Raw genomic sequence first — 19,890 nt, 5'->3', positions numbered from 1 at the left:
TGAGAATTCTACTGCCACGCCTGGTTTCTAAGGACTAGCAGTTAACTTGAGAAGGGTAGGAATGGGTTCACCCCTGCGTGTCTGCAAAGGAGCCTAAGAACTCCATTTACCTGTTCAAACATAAAGGCAAATTCCACGCTGTCTTTTGGCACGTTGTCTGTGTCCAGGAAGCAGTAAAGTTTGAAGTAGAATTTCCAGGGCTGCTCGCCCGCCTCTGAAGTGGCAGCCAGCCTACAGATAGAAGTGGAGAGAGACACAGGAAGTAAAACCGGATATGGGCTAAGGGTGACCCACAGGGCCATCAGCGCATGGGATGTATTCTACGTCAGGATTCAGACACCCTGTCTGGGCTCAGAGCAGAGTGTGGAGGTGGGGTGGTGGGAGAGAAAACAGAAACAGAGTGAAGCTTCTGAGAATTCCCTGCTAACTTATCCAGAGGCGAAAAACACGCTTTCATCCTAGTTTTAAAGACAACAAACAGGCAGCCTTCAGTTAAACTGAGCTAACGAGTATTTTCTGAGTGCCCATTCTGGTTAGTTCCAGCTAAGCATTCTGCTGCATTCAGAGGAAGAAAAGAAACAAAGCCTATTCCTTCATTCCCTTTGCCAACTCTCAAATGTTTGTAACAATTGACTTGAGGAATTCCCCCACAGTCCAGTAATTAGGACTCTGCCCTTCCACTGCCCAGGTTTGTTTGATCCCTAGTCTACTAAGATCCTGCAAGTGCACAGCACAGCAAAAAAAAAAAAAAAAAAAAGCCCGAACAAAAACTGACATGAATATTAGGGAAGCTGTGTTTACATAAAGTAGAAATCTCTTTTTTTCCCCCTTTTGGCTTATTTCCAACAAAGCACTTAGACGAGGCCCACCCAGAAGATGTCACTTCTCAGAGACTTGAAGCTTGGAGCTGCTCTAAACCTCGTGGTCCCCTGCCACATTTCTAACTTAAAGCTGCTTCTGCCCCTTATGCAATTGGGGAGGGCGAGGGCCCAGCCTGGCTGGAGTCTTGTTATTGGCACTAGCATCTTTCTAAAGTAGGAATATCTTCTGTGTAACTTGGGGGCTGTGAATACTGTAGGTCCAAGAGATACTAAATGGGGTTTGAAGAGTTTATAAGCTGGCTTCTGTCTACTCGCCCAGCTTCGAAGCTAATGACAAGTGAAGATCTGAGAAAATCAGAAAATTCTGAGATAATGGGAACTATAGGGGACTGAGAGAAAGAATGGGGTGGAGGAACAAGGATGAGTGAATCCTATTTGAGACAGTGGCTCTATAGGTAAACAGGCAGCAAAGAGAGATGAGAAACCAAATGTGCTTTAACACAGCCAAAATGAGGCAGATTCAAACACACGCTGAAGCTGAAAATGGAATAGAAGTTCAAACCCTCTTTCTCTTAATTTCTTTCCTCTAATCTGCTGGCGCTTCAGGGAGAAGGAGCTTACTTTTCAAACTTTGCCAACACATCTGCTACGATGGTCCTGCTCTCGATGGCTTTATCGACGTGTCCATTGTACTCAAAGAGCGCGAACATGTTTCTGCTGTCCTCCATGGCCAGGCCTCGGATCAGCTTCTCCACCACCTGGAACACATGGGGTCCTCAGCTGTGGTTCTAGAACATGCCTCTATCAGAAGCCAGAGGGCGCTGCCGGCACACGTGAAGGTCCAAGCAGCTTTCCGACACCGTTGTGTGTGGAATTTCAAAGGTGCCGTCCCCCCGGTTCTCTTGAAATCAGTTCTTTGTCTTCCTTGCCAAAAAGAACACAGGCTATTCTGCCTCCTGGTAGGGGCAGATACTGGGCCAGTTTCTTGCAAACTAGCCAAGTGCATGAAACTAAAGTCCTTTTGGGGACTTCCCTGGTGGTCTAGTAGTTATGAATCCACCTTCCAACGCAGGTGACGTGGGTTCGATCCCTGGTTGGGGAACTAAGATCCACATGCCACGGGGCAACTAAGCCTGTGTGCCAAGACATGAGAAGCCCACACACCGCAACAAAGACCCAGCTCAGCCAAAATAAATAGATAAATAAAACTGTAAAAAACAAAAACAAAAATAAAGCCCTTTTGTCTAACAGTGACTTCCGTTGATATTTCTGCTACACCAGCTATCTGGGTTTTATTGTACTATTCCTTTTAGCCCATTAGTTTTACAAGATTAATACTAAGTTTACGTTGAAAAAAGAGAAAGAAACTGTGTTCCCCTCTCCTAGTGCTCTGGATTGTTGCTGTTTAGTCAGTCAGTCATGTCTGACTCTTTGTGACCCCATGGACTGTAACCCGTCAGGCTCCTCTGTCCATGGGATTCTCCAGGCAAGAATACTGAAGTGTTGCCTTGGTCTCCTCCAGGGGATCTTTCTGACCCAGGGATTAAACCCATGTCTACTAGGGCCCCTGCACTGGCAGGTAGATTCTTTACCACTGAGCCACCTGGGAAGACCCCATGTTCCAGATTATTTGTGTGGTAAACAGAAATACTTTACTGCAGAAACGATCAGACACACCCTTGTATGGCGGCTGAGTCAGGTCCATAATCTCTAATCACTCCACTGCTTCTCAGATTAGCAGGATTACAGGCACTTCCTTATTTACTAAGCAGCTGCAATACGCCAGCCTAACTGCGCACAATTTTCCTGATCTGAGGAAGCGCATGGGCACTTGGGCCTCCCGCTTACCTCCCCAGCCGTGGTGTGGGAGTTGATGGTGATCTTGCAGGAACCCCCACCATGGCAGTAGACTGTGGATGTCATCTCTTGCCGATGGATCAGAGCTTCTATCTCATCTCGTGAAGGCACAAACTCTCTGCATTTCGTTTTCTTAAGAGATTCGTAAATGAAGAGGGCGTATTTTTCCATCTCAGTTCCTGGAAACTGTTCCCGTATCCTAGGAGACAAACACCGACTGTTAGTTGCTAGACTGAGCATGGCTGGCTAGGGAGAGTTGGGCAGCTTCAAGGTGCCGCAGACCAAGGTGGCCAGTGGGGTCCCAGTGGTGAGCGGAGCCAATGCCAGCCACTTCTGTAGTTCACCCTGTGCTGTTTAAAGACGAAAGCAGCAGAAAGTGAGAGAAAGGAAGAAAGACAGAAAATCCAGAGACCAAAGAGCCCAAGTATGACTGGGAGCAACTTTCGCTACCAGCCGACCTCTGCAGAGCTATTATGTTTGAAAAAGCCACGTGCCTCATACTGTCCTGTGAAAATCCCTTTTTCACAGTTAATCTGCATCTGAATCAGACAGTTTCCACGTGCTTGATTTGAAACAAATATCTAAGTTTCTTTTTTTTTGTTTTTTTTTCCTGTTTGTATAGAGTCTGCATGTGCTAAGTTGCTTCATTCATGTCCGACTCTCTGCAACCCCATGAACTATAGCCCGCCAGGCTCCTCTGTCCATGGGGATTCTCCAGGCATGAGTACTGCAGTGGGTTGCCATGCCCTCCTCCGGGGATCTTCTCAACCCAGGGATCGAACCCATCTCCTGCGTTGCAGATGGATACTTTACAGCTGAGCCACCAGGAAAGCCCTCATATAGAGTGGTGGCATTTAATTTATCCAACATCCTACACATTAGGACACAACCCTCAAAGTGACCTGGTCCGTGGACCAGCCCCGTGTGGTTTAGAGACACGAAGGTCGTCTGCCCCTGGTAAGCTGCTCAGGTGACCTAGGAGGCTGACCCACACCAGGCGTCTTCTGTTCTGGGTCTGAGTTTTCGGAGCCACGGGCCACTGCACCCCTCAACATGGGCAGAGCCGCCCAGGCCACCTCGTACCTTCTCAGGTGGAACTTGAGGTACTTGAGGATCCCACGGCTGGGCAGGAAGGTGCAGCTCAGGCAGGTGAGGATCTGCCAGCTGCAGAGGTTGCCCACGCTGCCCGGGTGGGGCACCTTGTTGGTCTGCTTGATGAGCTGGCAGTACAGCTCATCTCGCAGAGGCCGGAGGTCATGCCCCGTCTGGAGGATGCCCTGGATGATGGGAATAGGGTCGGACATGGACTCCAGCTGCTGGAGTGAGTTGAATATCTTGATAGCTTCGTCCTGAAGGGTCGTGTAGCCCTTGTCTTTGAGCACTAGGAGGAGCAAAACAAACACGAGTCACACGAGGGGTTCGGAGATGGTACCCTCTGAGCAGCGCCCACCATGTGAGGTTCGGAGAAGGTACCCACTGAGCAGCGGACAAGAGGCAGGACTGGGGACTAGAGCTATTTCAGGATGCAGTGCCCACCATGTGCCCGGGACACGCCAATCAGCCAAACTGAGGCAGGCTACACTAAATTATTTTTAGTTGTTTAAACTATTTAAACACATAACTGAACTATTTTACTGTGTAAAATGCTTACTGAGAAGCTGGTCTATGCCAAACAAGCTCCACATTTGACAGGTAAGACACCTGTTTAGGGCCTGCTTCTCACAGCGTTCCCCAATCGTTTTCGCACCAGAGACCGAATTTGTGGAGGACAACTTTTCCATGGACCAGGTGAGGTGGGTGGGGATGGTTTGGGGATGATTCATGTGCATTACATGTATTGTGTACTTTATTTCTATTATTATTACATCAGCCATCTCCGATCACCAGGCATTGGATCCTGGCGGTTGGGAACCCCCGTTCTAGTATACGAAGGGTACCATGAGTTCCTGGGGAGAACTGGCATGTTCTTTAATACAACAATCCTCATGCCCTATAAGCAATCAATGCGTATCTGATGGAGCTCAAGGGTTCACAGGGAACCGCAGCACCGTGTCCTGGGTCTGGGTGGAATCTGGGACTCACAGTTGAGGTTGATGTCTCCGTAGGGCAGGGGCAGGAGTGGCGAGTGCAGCGGGTGGTGGGTGTGCCTCAGGATGGGGTTCCGCTTGTATATCTGCTCCACCACGTCCGAGTTCAGGCAGTTCTCCTTGAGAAGAACGGGGCCATGAGAGAACGCCCACAAGCTTATCATAAGAAGCATACACGTGAAAGAACGAAGCCACCTGTATCCACCTGCACATGAACGGTGTTCATACGTCACAAAACACCTGCAGCTCGGGGATGGTGGTGGGAATCCAGCACTGGTCATCTCAAGCACCAAGATACCCACAAGCAATGTTTCAGCACAAATCACACATTCCTGTTTTTCTTACATAGCTTATTCTCATTCTCTTTCTTTGGTCTGCATACATTTTCCTATGTTATTTAAAAACCTTCCCTCTGGAGATTGTTGGTGGTGTTGTTCAGTCACTAAGTCGTGTCTGAACGACCCCATGAACTGCAGCATGCCAGGCTTCCCTGTCCTTCACTTCACTCCTGGAGTTTTGCTCAAACTCATACCCACTGATGCCATCCAACCATCTCATCCTCTGTCATTCCCTTCTCCTCCTGCCCTCAATCTTTCCCAGCATCAGGGTCTTTTTCAATGAGCTGGCTCTTTGCATCAGGTAGCTAAAAGATTGGGGCTTCAGCATCAGTCCTTCCAACAAATATTCAGGGTTTGTTTCTTTTAGGATTAATTCCCTTGATCTCCTTGTGGTCCAAGGAACTCTCAAGAGTCTTCTCCAACACCACAGTTCGAAAGCACCAATTCTTCCGCACTCAGCCATCTCTATGGTCCAACTCTCATATCCACACATGGCTACTGAAAAATCCATAGCTTTGATTATACAGACCTGTGTCAGCAAAGTGATTTCTCTGCTTTTTAATATGTCATCTAGGTTTGTCATAGGTTTTCTTCTAAGGAGCAATCTCTGGAAATTACATATACTTAAAAAATTAATCACTTCTCTTGCTAATTATTTAGCCATAAGTCATTTGGCAAATCATGCTATCCTGGTTTGTAATTCATTTTAAAATAGGAATTCCCTAGCTGTTCAGTGATTGGGACTCTGAGTTTCTACTGCAGGGGGGCCTGGGTTTGACCCCTGGGTGGGAAACTAAGATTCTGCAAGCTGTGTGGGGTGGCCGCTATGAAAAACAAAATACATTTTGCTAGTTCTCTCACTGGTCTTTCGTATCCTCCATCTGAAAATGACACTGTAATATGCGATCAGTGAGACTGTTCTTTCCTGAGAACTCCTGAAATATAAGAGCTCCTCTCAGAGAATTTCATCATGTATTCATGTTCCTAAAACATTAATTTGGGATCTGAAAAAGTCACAATTATTTTTAGAACTTTGAATCAACAGAAAAGTTGGAGGAGAGGCAATAAATCATTCTATTGTGGAAATTTCATTTCCACTATGAAACTTTTTCAGTAACACTCAACTGAAAATGAGAAGGAAATGTGTTTTAATTACTTAAAAAAATCTGATAAGGAAATAATTAGGGCAACTTGACTCATTTCGTAAGAAGCATTGCTTCATATCGAAAAATTCTACTTACTTTTTAAACATCTGATTTCAAATGAATTAAATGTATTTGTCTAAGTTAAGAAGTGCTTCTAAATGTTAAGAATCACATTTTCACAGTTAAAAACTATTTACTCTTTCATGTTTCATTTTTATAGTAAACAGAGGGGTAGATAAGATATAGCTTTGAAGAGAAAGTTCAGCTGATACATACTTTCTTCTTTCTTTTCTCACAGGAAATCTTCAAAAAATTCATTTTTTTTTTTTTTTGACAAGAAATGACATTATTAGTTTCAAGGGTTCCCCAAACTTCTCTGCAGTTTGTAGGATAACTTGACTTGCAGGAATTTGACTCCAAACGCCCAGAAAACATAATTTTGGAATCAAGAGGCTGACTTGAATTTCGTGGGTAATAATATCCTATCAATGCGTTAGACCCTCTCCCGCCTTTACAAAGGCACAGCTTCCCTCCTGGATCCGATGAGTTCCTTCCCTTTGACGTACATCAGTAAATAAATTCCTGCCTTACTATCACTCTGGTAGCTTTTCTGTCATAGCTCTGGCTCCTTCCTTCGTATTGGAACCCTGCCCACGTGGAAAACTTGGAGGAACAGCATAAAAATAATTCCCCTGACTTGCTTCAGCACGAGGGACTGACCCGTTATGTGAACAGTGCAACCAGAACATCCCACGTCTCCATTTTCATTCCTGGAAAACGAGCGCCGTGCCGTGATCCTTGTTCATGGCTGCCATTTAATCACTCATTCAATATCTACTCAGAGCAAGTAATCTTGTCAACAGAAAATCACAATGTAACAAGGTCAATGTTGGTCCAGAAACTTGGGAGCTTCTTCTGGGAGTTTAGAAGCATCTAACAAGGATTCCAATTTTCTAGACCCATCTTGGGTTTCTCCCTGGTGGCTCAGGGGTCAAGAATCCACCTGCCAAGGCAGGAGGCATGAGTTTGGTCGCTGGGTCAGGAAGATCCCCTGGAGGAGGAAATGGCAGCCCACTCCAGTAGTCTTGCTTGGAAAATCCCATGGAGAGAGGAACCTGGTGGCCTATAGTCCATAGGGTCGCGAAGAGTCAGACATGACTGAGCACTAGGAATGAGTTTTGGATTATAGGCTCTTAGTGAATCCACTTGTGTGGTCTAGAAACTGTTGAGTGAAAGTAGAATTATTTTGTGACTCTTAGAAGGGCCCCAACTTGGGCTCAAGTGGAATCTGCGACATGCAGGTTGTCCCCGACACAGATCACACCACGTCCCTGCGACTGGGGAGCCCTCACCCCAAATTACAGACCACTGTCCCTCTGCCTAAACAGTTCTACAGCTGGGTTTGCCTCGGTGGCCACACCTGACACCCCCCACAGAGACATGATAGCTTTAGCATCACATTCCACATGCAGTCAAGCATTTAGATTTTTTAAAACCCGGATGCACAAATGTGAAATTGACCAAGAGTTCGTTCTGATTACAGAGTGAAAATGAAGCGTGACTAATGCTGATGTCGTGGTGTCCTAAGGGTGAGAATCTGTGAGCTACCATGCACCTCTATGGCCGCTCTCACCTTGATATCTTGAATCAGCTGCTGCGTGGGCGTGTCAATTGGGGCCTTGGTGTCGGTCACGTTCTGAATGGCGCTGGACCACCTGGTGGCCTCGTTGAGCAGCTTGGTGTAGAGCCGGTAGCAGTGCTTGCGTCCGTACACGGTGACGTTCCAGTAGCCTGTGAGAGCAGGACACACACATACCACCCTTGGGGGCCAAGCTGGCATCCCGTACCAGAGTCCCAGAAATCCAGCACCCACTTCGTCTCCACCTCAGTCCCTTATTATTTAGTTCAGGAGCTACTCGCTGACTTCTTCCAAATGCCCTGCCCTGCACTAGATACCCAAAGTCACGTGGAGGTTACAGTTGAGAGGGAGAGACAAACATTAAAAGGATAAGCCCAGAATCAAACATATAATTAGTACCATCTGCTCTAAAAGAAGCAACAGGCATAAACTAAAGCCTTGTTCAAGGCTCTAGAACAAAAGCGAGAACTCTTGCCTCAGATTTCTGACTTTTCTCCCCCCATTCTGTTCCTTCTCTTCCTTTTCTTAGGATTCTCCCTCCTCCCTTCAAAAGAAACTGTTTATGCAAAGCAAGCAGTCCAAGTGTTCAGACACCAGATGAAAGTGCAATGGAGTGATTTCAGTTAAAAAAAAAAAAATGAGTATTTTTTGAATGGAGTAACTATACTAAAAAAACACAAAGTCACAACTAGCAACAAAAATCAAAATAAACAATCTAGAAACATCTTTCAAAATACCCAAAGGGGAAAAGAAAAAGAAGCTTGTGTGACTGTATTCTACTGGGTTATGTTCACTGACACTCAGAATTTACCTTGTTTTTCGGCTGCATTATGACTCTCAGGGTGCAACAGTGAGAAAGACGAACACAAGCACAGAAAAACAAGGCATTCTGCAGGAAAAGCTTTGTTTGTTTACATTTCATTGCCCTGAGAAGAATCTTTCTGCAACTCAATAAATCAGGACCCTTTACTATGGTTTACATTATCAAGTGTTCATATAGGTAACCATGGATAGCCTCAAAAGATAATTAAGCCAGGAAAGAGATATTTTTGGAGGGGAGAGGAGAGAACATACACACGCTAGGTGGGGACCTCGCCCCTTTGCTCTGAGCAAACCCAGAACTCTTAAGATCAATCGGGCCATGTCTCAAGCATGATCGGCCTGAAGCACACAGCACCGCTTACCCGTCTCTTTAAAGATCTTCTCATCAGGTGGGACGACTGAACAAAGACTATTGAGAACCAGGGTGCCCAACTTCAGAGCATTCTTCTCTGAGCTCTTGTAGTAATCCAAGGAATTGTGCGTGAGCACAAACCACCGTTTCTTCAGTTTCAGGGAAGACATCTTCGGACTGTTTTTCACTTCTTTGTGCAACCACCCTGGAAAGACAGACTGAAGTGTTAATTCAAAACCAGGATGAGCAACATCTCATACCAGGCGACAATCGGCTTACAAATGGAGCGTCTGTCTACACATCTGCTAGCAATGGCCACAATCCTTTCTTATTTGATGATTTTTAACAACGCCAGCAGGCAAAATCATCCGAGGAGGAGGGGATATATGCACACACACAGCAGATTCAGTTCTTTGTACAACAGAAAACAACACGGTAAAGCAATTATGCTGTTGTTCAGTCACCGAGTTGTGTCCAGCTCTTTGTGACCCCACGGACTGCAGCACGCCAGGCCTCCCTGTCCCTCACCATCTCCCCAAGTCTGCCCAAACTGATGTCTATGAACTTGGACAAAGCAATTATACTCCAATTAAAAAAAAAAAAAAGGAGGCAAAATTATTCAGAAAAGAGGCTCAAAATCGAAATGCAGCAGATACTCGTGCAGATGAAAACAGGGCTCCCTAAGTCAGAAAGCCTCAGGGCATCACCTCTCACTATGAATTCCTGGCCCTCCACTCTGGTGTCGCCCTTGGACCTCTGCAGCAGCGTTATCCAATGGTGCATCTCCTCCGGCGTGTCGGCGTTGCAGTGAAGCACCCGGTTGGCCGTGATGATCACGAACGAGTTGGGTCTGAGCAGCGGGGAGAGAAGGAAGCAAAACCGCTTAGTTCGACTGAAACCGTCACCTCCGTGTGAACCAAGACTGAACGTCTTTTTCCTGGCTTACGGGTCACGGGGAGAAAAATGGCAGTGCTATTTGTATTTTCTGCTGAGGCAAACCTCGCTCATTTCTGCAGGATTTATTTCATGCCTCATTAACCTTTACACTTGGAGCAACACATTCTGAAAGGTCCTGGAAGGGAAAACATTTCTTCATGCAAAACTTTCCAGATGAAATTTGGTTCCGGGCAGGCTAACCAAAGTGACTGTGGGGGAAAGATTTTTTTTGGATGCCTCTCCAAAGTAAATTTCTTCCTGCCTTGGATAATATTTCTGTGGGTCAGTAATGAAATGTCAGACACCAGTAACAGAAGATCAGTAAACAGCTGTAAGTGGAACATCTTATACACTTGACTATGCCTGGAACAGAGAGCCACCTGGATCCATGACCTCAGTGTGAGCTGACAAGGGGGCCTTTTCCAGGCAGAGATAAATTAATAATGGAAATTTACTTTCTCCTGCATCTTTTTATCTGGCAATGCTCTGAATCTCTCACAGGACCTTGCTTCTATTAATTCTTAATCACTGGAGCTAGGAACTACGAACAATATTTTGCAACTTTTCAAATGTTTGCTGAAGCTAAGTGCTGCAAAAAGTCAAAGAAAAGAAAGAGGAACAGGACTATAGTATGGACAGACAGGTGGTCCTTAAAAAACAAGATTTTTCTAGAGTTGGGAAAGGAAAAAGGGGAGCACTGGGGGAAGAGGGAAAAGCCAGGTAGGGATGGAAATTTCTCCCATGGATCATCACATGCCCAGCGTGCCAGATGAAGGGGTTTAAAAGAAGAGAGATGCAGGCAGGAACGTGACCGTCAGAATAAGGACCTGGGCTTTGATGACTGACATGACATGCACGTGTTCAAGGTTCCTGAGCCAGGTACGAGGAGGTGCAGGGTGACTAGTAGAAACAAAGAATATAGTTCAGAAAAGCCTTCACGAATGGTGAGTGACGGACACCTCAGAACTCTCATTTGGCCCAGGAGATATGATTTTTGTTGTCAATTTGAATTCATTTCTATTCTCTCTAAAGCAATGTTATTGAAGGCAGAAGTCACTTTCCACTTGTACTCAGAATTCTTAAGTGGAGAAGCAAAATAAAGATGGTAAAGATGATGGTCACTGGGTACAAAGACCCCTGAGACCACTGCCAAAGATGATCTGCCTTCAAAAACAAAAAAAGCAAAACTGAAAATATGCTATTTTTAAGGGCATGGGTAAGGAAGGCATGTCAAGGAAAATAAATGACTGTGGTTTAATTTATTAATACTCTACATATAAACTTCCATCAAAATCCTCTTCCAGTTCATTATTAAAATATAGAAGGGGGGAGTTCACCCACCCCTGCACTGGGATGCAAGCATTTTCTTCCTCTATGAATCCCAATTTCCTCCCTGTTTTCTTGTTGTTATTGTTTAATCGCCTAGTTGTATCTGACTCTTTTGTGACCCCGAGGACCATAGGTTCTTCTGTCCCTGGGATTTCCCAGGCAAAAATACTAGAGTGGGTTGCCATTCCCTTCTCCAGGGGATGAACCCCCACCTCCTGCACTGCAGGGAGATTCTTTACCACGGGGCCACCCGGGAAGCCCGTTTGTCTCTATGATTGTCTAATTTAGGTTTCCATGGTCTCCCTCACCCTGATCCCCCGCACACCAAAGACACCCAGAGAGGAAGACCGTGATTGCTGGAGCGGACCAGGTGGGAACACGAAGCCTGGAGTCATCTCCAAGACTAGAGCATAGAGGCCTGTGGGTGCCTGCAGGTAATGAGCAGGTACTTTTGTTAACCATCACAACTGAGCTTACCTATCTGGGCTGTCCGAGGCGCACACAGAATCGATCAGCCCCACATCCAAAGTGCCCTGGAAAGGAGCAAAAAGCAGAGAAACTCAGAGAACCACTGGAGTCCAGCACGCATCATGATAACATCCCTAGATGATGCTTCTCCAAGCAGGCACACAAAAAAGGCTCCTTCTTTGTGTGTTAACTGTGAAGTAATAGTTATCTAAAGAAACATTCCCCTTCATTCAGTACAGACAGCCTTGAGACAGGGCAGAATCTACAGTCTACTCATTAAATAAATTATAAGCGAATCTTTCTGTCTTGCTCCTAAAATACTTTCAGTAAAGGGTGTTTACAAACTTCTTTCAATCGTACCAATTTTCTGATTTATATTATGATCTATCTTGAATTTTATATTTACATGAAAAGGAAACTACTTCTAAAATATAGTTTTGTGGCTCTGTTTATACATGTCTAGGATAGAGCAATGACAGAATGAATATGATTTGTAATTCAGTAAATCTTTTGAAGAAAATATAATAAGGTTTCACGATTTCATAAAAACTGGAATTTTTTTTGTTCAAGATGGGCAAACTGTAATCTATTACTACTCACAATCTTCTATAATTTCTTGTGTTTTTGCATGATTTTTACCAAAATGTTCCTGCTTCTCTCTTTCATTATTATAGAGCGTGTGTGTGTGTGCCTAGTTGCTCTAGTCACGTCCAGCTCTTTGCGACCCTATGGATGGTAGCCTTCCATGACGCAGGACATGGATCCGCTGTCCATGGGGATTCTCCAGGTAAGAATACTGGAGTGGGTAGCCATGCCCTCCTCCAGGGGATCTTCCCAACCCAAGGATCAAACCTGCATCTCCTGAATTGCAGGTAGATTCTTTACCAACTGAGCCACCTGGAAAGCTCAATTATTATACTATTACTTACTTAAAAAAAAAAACACTGCCCACAAGGTCCTGGTCCCCTTGCCCCCTTCACCCCAGCGCAGCTTACATACCACAGCGTTTTGTGGATTGGCCTGCTCATCATGCATCTCCCGAATCTCCTGGTCTGTGGACGCGTGGACCTGACTCAGCACACTGAACCACTGGCTGTGGGAAGGAGACAGCGAGAGTCAGGGGATGGCCAATCTCTGCGCTTACGAAACAGGGGCACCCTGTCCCACCTCCCCTGAGAAAATGACATCTCCTCTGAGCAACTTTCTTAACTTGCCTGTTCCTCGCGGGTACATGTAGATAAAATACTACTACCAAAGGAGCAAGGGTAGAACTAACAGCCAAACCTTGAAGTACCATCTGATGCGACTTCCAATCAGTGGGAAAACCCTTTTCTCTGCCCTACATTCCCATGGACATTTAATGGTGATAATGAGTTTCTAGAGAAATTGGCAGCAAGAAATGAGACCCTCATTTCTATCCAAAACCCTGAGGTCAAGAGTCTTTACTGAAGATATTATTTATAACCTACGGAACATTCAAGTGCCTTCTCAGTTTTAAAAAGTATATTCCAAGATAAAAAGGCCTATAATATAAGACCATTATCTTGGGTGTCTACTCAGTCCCAGGATGAGGTTTCCAAACACCTGACAGGATTTCTGCCTAGGTGCATGAAACCATAGGAGAGCTGGAAACAGAACACAAATGTCTAAAGTAGAAAATTATTTTGACTAGAGAACTCTTCTGTCTTCATTTCAAAAGGTTTTTGGTACTTCCAGCCTCATCAGATTCAGATAATGAAGGAAAACAGGTCAATTCCAGAAAAGTCAAGCAGAACAAAAGTTATATTGTAACTAGAAATACAATACACGCTTGAGAAAAATGACTACGCATATTCAGTTGTCTGTTGGCCCGTCAATCCATCCATCCATTATTTACTAAGCAACTACAAGTTAGAGGTACCGAATGTGAGATTCCATGACATCCTTCTCCTGCAGGGGGCTGATCAGACACATATACACACCCCTGTAACTAAAGCTGAGAAACTACTTGGTATCCAATGGCATATTTAAGTAAAAAAAAAATTAATATCTATATTTAAAGGTAAGTCATGCAAATTATTTATAGCAAAGCACTAAAATTTTCTGTGATTCCTAAAACAGAAACATGTAACAAAGAGCTTGAAAATAAATACTCAACAGAGAGAGACTCTTAGGGAGACCAATGGAAACATTTTAATATGAATTTGTTTGTCAACTCTAGTTAATCCAAAGGCAAGACTTTATAAAGCTCAAAAACATCCCAAGTTAAACACTGAGCAACATATACATTTAAAACGTAGTCACATGGGGTCAGACAGACAGACAGACAGACACACAAAATTTGCTGCTGTTTCCATCTGTACAGGTGACCCCCTCAAATCTAAAAAAATCTCTTCTCCTAAATCAAGTACAACTCAGAATCTGAAAAAGAATTTGTAAAAATGTGCTCCACTGGTCAGGGCAAAAATTCCTTGGCTACAATATTCCAAATGTTAAATTTAGCAGGTTCATTATGGGACAAAACAGACAGGGCTGCTGCCAAGCACTGGGTCTATAATTCAGTTGCAAAGCCGTGGGCATTCCCTGGACCGCAGAAAACCACACGTGGTCTCCAGGAGTCTCAGACAGAATGATGGGGTTGTAATCCCAGGTCTGCTTGTTTTTCCAGCGTGTGTCATGATTTATGGATCTCAGCGGGGGTTTTAGTTCGTTCCCATGGGAAGAATTATTTTCTTTGTCCTTAATGCTGCTGCCATGGTGTTGTATCAACAGAGAAACATCCAAAGGGCAAGGGGTCATAAAGGCCCTGAGAACTCTCTGGAAGATTCTAGTGATTTCTGAGCTGAAAAGTGAATTCTCCAGGCAAGAATACTGGAATGGGTTTGCCATTCCCTTCTCCAAGGGATCTTCCCAATCCAGGGACTGACCTGGGTTCTCCTGCATTGCAGGCAGATTCTTAACCATCTGAGCCACCAGGGAAGCTCTGAAAAGTGAAGAACACAGGCCAAAGGATGTCACCCTCATAAATTAGAAGATATTTTGTGGCATTGCTCAGATGAGCATTTTGAGCTCAGACGAGCTCCTTTTGTTGGCATTGGATGACAGGCAGCTCCAACCTGACCCAACACACCCAGAAAGCAGCAAGGTCAGACAAGACACAGGCTCTCCTGAGTGATCCTGCCACGGGTCATACTGAGGGGCAGACCCCAGTCCTTAATTGGTGCCCATTGGCATAACAATGGACATCGAGGTCCAGGAAAGTCAGACAACCTGCCACAGCCAATAAGAGACACCACTGTCTTCTGAGCTCAGTCAGAAGTCTAAGCTCCTAATGGAGGCTTTCTGCTTTTGTTCAACAGAACTGAGCTTGCCCTACTTGACAGATTATACTAGCTTTTCTCTGTACCTCTGTCTCCTACGCTATAAAATCAGTTAATAGTAACTCCTGCTACCCCGTCGGGTTGTTGTGAGAATTAAATGAGTTAGTACACATGAAGCATTTTGAATACTGCTTGGAATGTCGTAAGTTCCCTCTAAGTGTTAACTAACTCTCCAGCCATGGAATTCTTCACTGTCACAGCCTTAAGCACCCTCCCAAAAGCCACAATCCTGGCATTTGTTTAAACAGCCAGTGGTGAATGATCCTGCTTTTTCAACCCTTAAGCAAACAGAAGCTGCTCCCTTCCAAAGCTCAGAAGCTTCCAGAGGGTGGCTTTCAGCTGTGTGTAGGAGCGCAGTTTCCATATGCCGCTGGTGACCGTAAAAGCCTGAGGGGACCCATCAAAGGGTCTGTCCAGTGGCAAGTGAAGCTGGAAGTCCATGTGCTTTGTTACTGTAACGGACATAAAGCCAATGAAAGAGTCCCCAGGAGACAAGTATGCACTGCATTCAGCTCTTCTGACTCAGTCCTTCAACCATCCTATCAGAAATACCCAACTAGAAAAATCAGCTAAGAGCTTTCCAGGGCTGGTCAGCTCAACAGTGACCCATGTGACATCCAGGCCGGCAGAGGAACAAGGATGTAGTTACGACCGAGTCGACAGCACAGCGCCTCACCTGGCATCTTCTGGGGATTCCGCGATCAGATGGAAGGTCCTGTCGGCCATGATGATGTCAATCCCGTTCTCTTTGCTGGTGTTATCTATGATCTCCCTGCAGGGAAACACAAGCACCCAACTCAGATCGGGAACAGAGAATGAATGCTTAAGGAGGGGCAAGAAGAGAAATTTCACAGTAACTGAAAAATCAGACACCAATCCTTTCAGCCTTTTCACTTTGAGAAATGATGAAGGGGCCTCTGGGGGTGGAAGACTCCTTCTTGCTCGAAAATGGAGGGGTCTGCTGGAGGGGGTGTGGAGAGGTGGGAATGGGGTTAAGGGGTATCCTTGACTTCTCTAGGGAGGGGCCTCTCTTCTCCCACTGGCCCATGCAAGGCCCACCCAGTTCAGGTGCCCCAGTCTGCCTGTACCTTCCCTTGCTTCCCCCACTGCTCTGTAAAGGACCCGCACGTTGCAGCCAATCTGCAGGAGCTCCTTCAATCATCACAGCATTCTACCAAGGTTTAAGGCCGCCGCTGACACCTCTGACTTCCTCTGGTAAGGGCACACTATTTCCACTAGGGGCTTCGGGGTAAAGAGCAGGACTTGAGTGTCTCTAGATCTGAATTCCACCTGGATCTGATCCTAACATTCTTAAACAACCCTAGAGGTTCAAACTCAGTGGACCAGGCTAAGAAGAGCAGGGTAAAAGACAAGCAGCTGTTGGGATGGGAGCAGAGGTGGCGATCTCCTTGTGGAAGAAGGGTGTTGGAGATATAGACAGCTTGCTTTGACAGCTGAAGTAGCACAGCTGTTTCCAGTAAAACACTTATTTTACAACTAGAACATTCAGCAGTCCGCTTAGAAAAAATAAACACAGTATGACCTTTTAGCTAGAATCACTGAGATGAGATTTCTTAAAGGAAATCAACCCTGAATACTTATTGGAAGGACTGATGCTCAAGCTAAAGCTCCAATCTTTTGGCCACCTGATGTGAACACCCCACTCACTGGAAAAGACCATGATGCTGGGAAAGATGGAGGGCAGGAGGAGAAGGGAGCGACAGAGGATGAGATGGTTGGATGGCATCACCAACTCAATGGACATGAGTTTGAGCAAACTCTGGGAGATGGTGAAGGACAGGGAAGCCTAGAGTGCTGTAGTCCCTGGGGTTGCAAAGAGTTGGACATAACTTGGCAACTGAAGAACAACAACTAAGATAAAATATTTTGAAAAACCAAGAAGATCAGAATTCACACAGGAGTCTGTGATGCCTTCTCAAGAGTGGAAGAGAGAGGTGACCCTGATGGGGGAGCGATCAGCCAGATGTCTGATACTGCAGCCTCTGGAGCAGGGTGACAATTTTCAGGGGAAATCTAACCAGACCACATCATCCCAGACCAGCCCCTTAGATTCCTGGGAACTCAGTTACCTTGTGTATAAAATGAGTGGGTGCCATGGTTCCGAGCCACAGCAGGTCCACCAGAACCCTGGGGAACATTCAGAAAACCCAGGTGGAGTTTTTCAGGGTAGAACCCAGTGACTTGCATTTATAAAAAGCTTCCCTGGAGATGATGATACTGTCAGGGTCTCAATAAACACAGCATGTCAACTACAGGCTATGATCTGTCAGCTGATCAAAAACTATGAACCTTATTTGGATTCTGATTTGAAGAAAGAAACCAACCTGAGCCAATAACACTATCACCTCCATTTATAAGATAACTGGGGAAATCTGAATAATGACTAGAATTTGGATGACAGAAGGAGTTCATTTTCCTTTTTAAATGTAATAATAATATTGTGATAGACATTTTAAAACGTCTTAATCTTTAAGTGAATACCAAATATTTATAAATGAAATTATATGGTATGGGCTTGCTTTAAAAATGTAGTTTGGGGAATTCCCTGGCAGTCCAGTGATTAGGACTGGGTGTTTTCACTGCCATGGGTGTGGGTTCAAACCCTGGTTGGGGAACAAAGATACTATGAGTCACATAGCTCAGTCAACCACAACAAAAAATGTAATTTGCAGGGGGGAAGAGCAGGGTGGGATCACAAATGAAACACCACTGGCTGGGAGTGGGTAACCACTGAACGCTGAGTAATGAGCACATGAATTTCATTCTAGTCTCCAACCTATGCTTGCATATGACTGAAATTTTCTATAATACAAACTATGTATTTTTTATATAATAAAATAAAAAATGAAGAAAACTTTATGATGGTGAAACCTTAACAACCATTGTGGTGTATACGGCAGGGAGGAGACTGCAGGAGGCTCAGAGCTGGGCCACGCTGCAAACGCTTGCAGGACTCAGACTCAAATTCCCACGAACCCATCTGACTATGGAACATGGGATCCTCCTAAGGAACCCCAAAGGGGCAGCCTGGAAAGTTCCAATACTTCGCTGTTTGTTCCAATTTCAGTGTTTGTCCTTAAAATTAAATACATAACTGATTAAACTCTCCACCTTTCAATGAAGCATTTTCTAAAGTTCCTGATGCTGGTTGAGTAAAAACAGGATGTCGTTTTTAGGTCTCATGAATTCAGGGGTTAATTCAGTCTCTCAAAGCTTATTTTTACCCATTTTCTAAACATACATGATTGCTCAGTTTGAGTGGGGAATAGCTACATGACATCCCCAAATTTTATGCTCAGTATTTAGTTATCCCAGAAAACCAGCTACTCCTCAATTCTCAGTATTTTCTGAAAACCTTACTTAATTTTTAACAAATACAATAGGCCCTCAAGAGTTCAATGCTTTGATTCACAAGAACCTAGAAGAAGGGAATTCCCTGGTGGTCCAGTGAACCCAGCAAAGGTGGGACACAAATGATTCATTTCACTCCCCTCCAGATGGACTGTCTGCTCCCAGGATAGCCATCTGTTGGCTACAGTTGGGCATGGGAAGAAATAAAAGTGATAGGCTGATCCATAGAACGATGACAAGATGCTCAACCAATGGATCAATATCCACACCATGAGTCGTGCGTACGGCCAATCACATTTCCAACAGGTTAGTTCTACGTTCAGCGAGCATCATATAATCCAGAGCTGAATGTTTGAAAACTCAAGTGAATTTTCCCAGATGGTCTTATTTCTCTGATTTCCTAATAATTCAACCCACTGAAAGGAATGGTGAGGACTCTCGATCACCTCCTCCAACCTACTGCTTCAGAGAACATGTCCCAGTCAGCCTGGAATCAGGGGCCTACTTGATGAAGCAGCCCCAAGCCCCTGCCAGGGCCCATCAACGTACTTGGCTGCCCGGACCTCCACGGTGCCCTTGAGCTTCTCCTCGCTGTCGTTCTCGAAGTACATCAGCTTGGCCTGGCGGAGGACGAACCAGCGCTTCTTCCAGTTTCTCCTGGACAGGGTGGAGGAGCCACCGCCCTTCTTGTGCAGCCAGCCTTGCTTGAGGGCCTCCTGCTTTGAGCGGAACCACAGGAACGTCTCGTCCTTGAGCACGCACCAGCGGCGCTTCCAGGAGTTCATGAGGCCACCTGGGTTCGGGTGGGAAGGGAGAGGTTTGAGGAAAGTCCATCAAGTTGGATGTTAAGATGAATAGGTCTTAGGTTCAGCCCATCCTTAACTTTGCACCAAATGTCCTCCCTTCAGACATGCTCCCAACGATGGATAATAGCACTGCAGGGTCATGTTCAGGGGGAACAGGGTAGGGACCACACTGGCTTGCTTGAATTACATCAGAAGCCTTCCTGGGACTTCCTGGGTGGTCCATTGGTTAAGACACTGCACTTCCAACTAAGATCTTGCACACAATTAGATTCAGCCAAAAAAAGAAATATAATCTTTCCTTATTTCCAAAGAAGTTCCTACTCACTTAGCTTAGAATTCTGGGTGAGGAGCTTAACACCAAGACTACAAAGGGACTGATATTCTAACCCTGGAGTGAGGCAGGACCATGGGGGTCGGGGCAGAGGGTGGGGGAGAACCATTTCCATACTTATGGATCGTGTTTCTTTCCAGACACCCCAGGGAGGGGAAATTAGTTTAAAACTGTGTCCAAGTTAACACTTTCCTTCTTAGTTTAGTCAATGTGAGAGGAACAACATCT

The 19,890-nt window shown here is 45.3% G+C and overlaps 1 protein-coding gene across 1 annotated transcript in view; it reads right to left on the bottom strand.

Moving 5' to 3' along the window:
• MYO10 (myosin X) overlaps positions 1-19,890 on the bottom strand; it is a 256,779-nt gene that overhangs the window by 5,001 nt on the left and 231,888 nt on the right. The window contains exons 27-38 of the mRNA XM_052659151.1: positions 19,075-19,318; positions 15,830-15,925; positions 12,794-12,887; positions 11,804-11,859; positions 9,769-9,911; positions 9,072-9,266; positions 7,882-8,039; positions 4,761-4,884; positions 3,762-4,059; positions 2,670-2,877; positions 1,443-1,579; positions 111-231 (exon numbers count right to left, since the gene is read on the bottom strand). Coding sequence (XP_052515111.1) covers positions 111-231; positions 1,443-1,579; positions 2,670-2,877; positions 3,762-4,059; positions 4,761-4,884; positions 7,882-8,039; positions 9,072-9,266; positions 9,769-9,911; positions 11,804-11,859; positions 12,794-12,887; positions 15,830-15,925; positions 19,075-19,318 — 1,874 coding nt within the window. The remainder of the gene's footprint in view (positions 1-110; positions 232-1,442; positions 1,580-2,669; positions 2,878-3,761; positions 4,060-4,760; positions 4,885-7,881; positions 8,040-9,071; positions 9,267-9,768; positions 9,912-11,803; positions 11,860-12,793; positions 12,888-15,829; positions 15,926-19,074; positions 19,319-19,890) is intronic.

The sequence above is a fragment of the Budorcas taxicolor genome, chromosome 20, assembly GCF_023091745.1.
Source record: "Budorcas taxicolor isolate Tak-1 chromosome 20, Takin1.1, whole genome shotgun sequence".
Taxonomy (NCBI): Eukaryota; Metazoa; Chordata; class Mammalia; order Artiodactyla; family Bovidae; genus Budorcas; species Budorcas taxicolor.
Note: the sequence above shows the minus strand (reverse complement) of the source record. Positions and strands in the feature narration are given on the sequence as shown.